The sequence below is a fragment of the Asparagus officinalis genome, chromosome 4 (genome assembly GCF_001876935.1).
Source record: "Asparagus officinalis chromosome 4, Aspof.V1, whole genome shotgun sequence".
Taxonomy (NCBI): Eukaryota; Viridiplantae; Streptophyta; class Magnoliopsida; order Asparagales; family Asparagaceae; genus Asparagus; species Asparagus officinalis.
The window spans coordinates 54056949-54062188 of record NC_033797.1 but is presented as its reverse complement, the minus strand read 5'-3'; the positions used below and the strand labels follow the sequence as shown (position 1 = coordinate 54062188).

General features: G+C 37.1%; 1 protein-coding gene across 3 annotated transcripts; it reads right to left on the bottom strand.

The window, feature by feature from the left end:
- On the bottom strand, window positions 1345-4116 carry LOC109837459 (GATA transcription factor 20-like). 3 transcript variants are annotated; one of them, XM_020405715.1, is made up of 4 exons: window positions 3862-4116; window positions 2505-2587; window positions 1754-2109; window positions 1345-1609 (listed from the first exon to the last, which is right to left on the bottom strand). In XM_020405715.1, the coding sequence occupies exons 2-4, from the start codon at window positions 2539-2541 to the stop codon at window positions 1529-1531; spliced, it is 474 nt and encodes a 157-aa protein (XP_020261304.1). In that variant the 5' UTR covers window positions 2542-2587; window positions 3862-4116; the 3' UTR covers window positions 1345-1528. The 3 variants fall into 3 exon arrangements, with proteins under 3 accessions (XP_020261304.1, XP_020261306.1, XP_020261307.1); XM_020405717.1 differs by having other exon boundaries at window positions 1754-2101; window positions 3862-4114; XM_020405718.1 differs by having other exon boundaries at window positions 1754-2046; window positions 3862-4114.

Below are 5240 nucleotides of genomic sequence, written 5' to 3'. Positions count from 1 at the left end.
CCGTCAGCAACAAACATCACTGACGGATTCCCGTCAGTGATGTTATATTCATCGTTGACGGGGTTCCCGTCAGTGATGTTTCATTATAACTGACGGCATTTGCCGTCAACATTGTTGCCGTCAGTAATAATCATTACTTACGGCGCCCCGTCAGCGATAGTTTTTCCCTGACGGGACTATTGCTGACGGCGTATCGTTGACGGGATGCCGTCAAGGATACTTATCGCCGACGGGATTTTAAGCATTCCTGACGGGAATGCCCGTCAACGATACCTGGTTTTCCACTAGTGATTTCTCTCTTTAAGCTCTCTCTTTTAATCTATGTCTTTACATAGCCTCTAATTAATCATAAAATAGCTACCCTAATTATAGAGGAAGTTAGAGATGAAAAAGATCATGAACGGTTGTGATTAAATCATCAAATCTTCTATCTATCGTCCTCACAATTAATGGTTGCTCGCGACCATCAACAGGTCCCCAAGCACCATCAATGCACTTGTAAACCATCAATGAGTTAAAATTCTATTTCTTAAAATTTACAATATGTTCCTATAAACCATTGATAAGCCTTAATTATCGATGACTCATATTGACCATCGATGTATCCAAGGCTGAAATCAACTTTCGTGCTGATTTTCGCATCATTTTGCCTCATGCATTTCATATATTTGTTTTCGCCTATACTAAATCATTCCGAACAATTATTAATGCCAAATGAGAGTTTGCTATTATTAAAATAAGAGATATGGTGCAAATTTCATTCTAACAACTCAGGCTAACACTTAAACTGAACAAAACAGTGCTATGCTTAGAAAAACAAAGGAAATTCATTCTAACAACTCAGGCTAACACTTAAACTGAACAAAACAGTGCTATGCTTAGAAAAACAAAGGAAAAATCACATGGTGCCAATCCATTCTTTGATAACTGAACAAAACAGTGCTATGCTTAGAAAAACAAAGGAAAAATCACATGGTGCCAATCCATTCTTTGACATCTTCAAATAAACAACTACTAGGAGCAATACTAAGAAGACGACTCTTAATATCCTTAAGGAGAGCTTCACTACATCAGGATTTTTATAGAATCGCTCTCCAATTCCTTTCTTGTCACGCCATACAGATAAACCAAAGCACAAATACCGGTTTCTTGAACATTTGCTCAAAACCTCTCAACATGTTGGAATGTACCATCACAAAAGATGAATTCTACAAGACCTCCAGCAAACTTCACCCAATCTATTATACTATTCCGTACTTGCATAGAATATTAGAAAACTGGAGTTTAGAGTGCTTTAAGCTTTGTTTATTCGTTCCATACGGCAAAACTCTTAAGTCATGTAATTGAGAAATCTAATCAAAATAAATGAGTGAAGATTGCTTATTTATCCAGTAATGACAAATGTTGTGATAGAAATGTTTAAAAATAATAATAAACAATGATGATTGAACATGAAGCTATGAAGAAGCTTTTGTCAATTAACATGACACTTTACAACACTTTGCGATTTATTGAATTGTACTTCAAACTATGGATGCTTCGAACTAAATAACGTGCTGACAAGCTTTTCCTGGCTCCAATAACGCAGTCCGCAGGCATTACATAAAGTCTGCTAACAATAGGGAAAAAAGGAAAATAGCAAATGATCAATGTCAGTTTTCGTAAGCGTACTCCCCACCCCACCCCCAAAAAACTATATATATGATCAAATTGAGATAATTTGATCTTCGTAACAAATGCTAATATTATTTACCTTCATGCCCTTGGGCCCTCTTCTCCATACTGTGGTGTTGGTCGTCCCACACTCCAGGCAAATCCTGATCGCTGGAGCTCGCGGGGTAGGATTTTGGACCTGGGCCGGAACATCATTATTCCCGGGCTCAGCAGGGTTCTGAGCTATGTTTGTGTGGGCCTTGGGAGGGCCCAAAGATAAGCTAAGGTCCAATTCTGTGTTGGAGGACCCCGGCTCGTTCTCATGTGGCCTGTCCACTGCGACACTATCATCTGTGGCAGTGGACTTTCTCTTTTGGCCTTTGTACCTCAAGTCTGAGGGAGGAGAGGACGAAGAACCCATATTGTTAGCTGAGTCCATTAGTGCGAGCTGAAAATCTAGTGTTAAAAATATGAATATTAATCTAATTTTTCCTACAGAATTTTGAATAATATTCTATAAGAGATATATATGTATCTTATGGAAGTAGTAGGCGTTAGCACGACCCTATATATAAGGCTCTGCTCAGGCTGAGAGCTAACGAGGATACCGTGTGCTACTAGTCCAGTCACATGACGGGCGTTAGCAATAGCTTGTATAAAGCCCCTAAAGTGTTAGCTGAATTTCTTTTTTACCCTCTGTTGCACTTCTGTACATGTGACTCTCGTTTTCCTTAAAATTTTCTGTAACGTATACGGAGCATATAATAATTTAAACAATCTAAATAAGCAATGTCTCATAGTAGCAAACGAATCACATAGTACAAAATTTCCAATAAAACAAAAGAACTCACCAGCATAATTGTCACGCAATTTTCGTTCTCTTTGCATGCATCGCTTAGCAGTTAACTTGTCTTCTCACGTGCTGGGCACGTTTCTGCAGCGCAAATTAGAATGAGTTTGGGCGTTTCTAATAATGAAGTGGAGATATCTAATGAATACAATCCCAAACATTGGTTACCTCGCCTCTACATTGCTAGCTAGCTTATGCTTGAGGACTTTATGGACTAAGTGCATAAAAATAAAAACAGATAATTAATAATACATACTCTTATTCCCCGTTTTTTAATCTATTTATATATATATATATGAGAAAAATTGAAGGGTGGTTGAGGCTCTATCTTCGAGGTGTGATGTAGGGGCAAGATTAGGCCACATCACTACCAAGTTGCTTTAAGCAACTTGGTACCAAGGTTATATATATATATATATAAAAGTTGATCTTATGTCAACTTAAGTGGATGTACCCCAAACTTTTTAGCCACTCATTATATATATAAAAAACCTCACTCACTCACTTACTCTCTCTCTCTCTCTCTCATTTTCTATCACTTCAAATTTGAACTGTAATTAAGGTTTGGAAGCATTGTCTTTTGTTAAAGTTTTCATAATCTTTAAAATTGTCCTACTACAAACTACAGTCCCTTCAAGGCTTCAAACAAATTAAACTTATACGTATAAGGGACATCACAATGTTATATATAGAGCCACCAAATTAAATTAAGGTTTCTATAGTCTTTAAAAGTATCTTTGACAAAAACCCGTTTGCACAAGAATAAACTTGATATATATGGGCATTAATCTAATTCTAATGAACTATATTTTCCGAACTCAAACTCTATTAAGCCCCTATGGTTTCATCTGCGAATCTATTAAGCCCCCGTGGTTTTTTTCGACTCTATTAAGCCCTCGTGGTTTCATCTGCGAATCTATTAAGCCCCCGTGGTTTTTTTCGGCTCTATTAAGCCCATGTGGTTTCATCTGCGAATCTATTAAGCCCTCATTCTTTTTTTTTAATCTATTAAGCCCCTGTGGTTTCATCTGCGAATCTATTAAGCCCCGTGCTTTGAATTTCAAATGGGACTTAATAGATTCGCAGATGAAACCACGGGGGCTTAATAGAGTCGAAAAAAAACCACGGGGGCTTAATAGATTCGCAGATGAAACCACGATGGCTTAATAGAGTCGAAAAAAACCACGGGGGCTTAATAGATTCGCAGATGAAACCATAGGGGCTTAATAGAGTTTGAACTCATATTTTCCTTGTTTTTATCCGTACGTGTGAATAATTGTGGTCTATCAATAAAAAGTGAGTTATTACTTATTAGGAAATCCATCAAACACATCATCAAGGAAGTCATGATTAATTACCTGTATTTTCTAGGCCAATTTGTACGCTAAACGAGGACTGCAATTCCACACATGAGGCAGCTCTTAATTAGCTTCACAGTATAATTCTCTGATGTTTTACACGTGACTATACATTCTATAAAAAGATAGAATGAATCATAATAATTTCAAGGAAGAAATAGAAAGAGAAGCATGAATTTGTAGATGGAAAGAAAGAAACGAAAACATAACTAAAATAGAAATCAAATTTAGAGAAGGAACATGATTATGAAGAGAAAATAAGAGGGAGGTCCATAATATAGTAGTCGAGGCAATCGAAAATATAATTCTCCTACTCTTAAAGAGTCATAAAAGAAACGTAATCGAGGTGTTATTCTCGTGTTCTTAGCAAAATGAAAGAAAGAAACATAAAACAAGAACGAGATTCTCGTGCAGTTAGAGTTCCGTTATGAGAATTAACAAGAAAGAGACAGCAAGGAGGGCATTTTTCGTGTAACGAAAGAGGCGTTGAGGACCATACTGTATATTGCGGATATACCGGAAACGTATAATGAAACCAATATTACGAAACGAGAATACAAAACGGACAGTTACAGAAAAGAAATGGCTATCCTAAACAGGGATGGATCTAGGTCCTCCAGGACACTTTTACTATGGGGGCACATATTCAACAATGCACATCGAGGATAGAGATTTTTAGGGTTTTTTATATTAGTCCGTTATTCCCTCAAATAATTAAAATTACAACTAGGTCCCTCAATTTTTAAGTATTTATTAAATTAGTCCCTTCAATCAAGAGTAAAATTAGTCATTAGAGAGATTAATTTGAAACAACTTATGATAATATGGGAACCTCCTAGCAATTTTAATGATTTGAGGGACTAATTTTCATATAATTGTTACATCCACACTTGATTTCAGGGACAAGTCTTAAATTAACTTAAAATTGGGGGACTAGTAGCAATTTCAATAATATGATGAACTCATTTCAAAAGAACCTATGAAATGAGTGATCTTATAGCTATTTTAGTCATTTGAGGGGCTAATGGAAAATTTTAAAGATGTAGGGGCTAATACTAAGAAGGCTTATATGTTTTGTCAAATCACAGGCCAAGTGAATCTGCAAAGAGGTATGGAATTATATAATTTTCATAGAGTTTGGGCTTGGACTTGGGTCTATTTTGGCCTTTTAACGAGGGCATCCACTAAATTTCTTTTAACGGTGGCACCCACTAAATTTCCTTGGGGGCACATCATCATTCATTTCTATTGGAATGTGTGTGGGGTACATGCCCCCAAGTGCCCGCACTGCACATCCGTCCTCTCCACCTCAAGATCCAGTCGTAAGTTTTGGCCGTCTAAGCGGTCCCACCGATGCATCGAGTCGGGCGTGCTTCTCG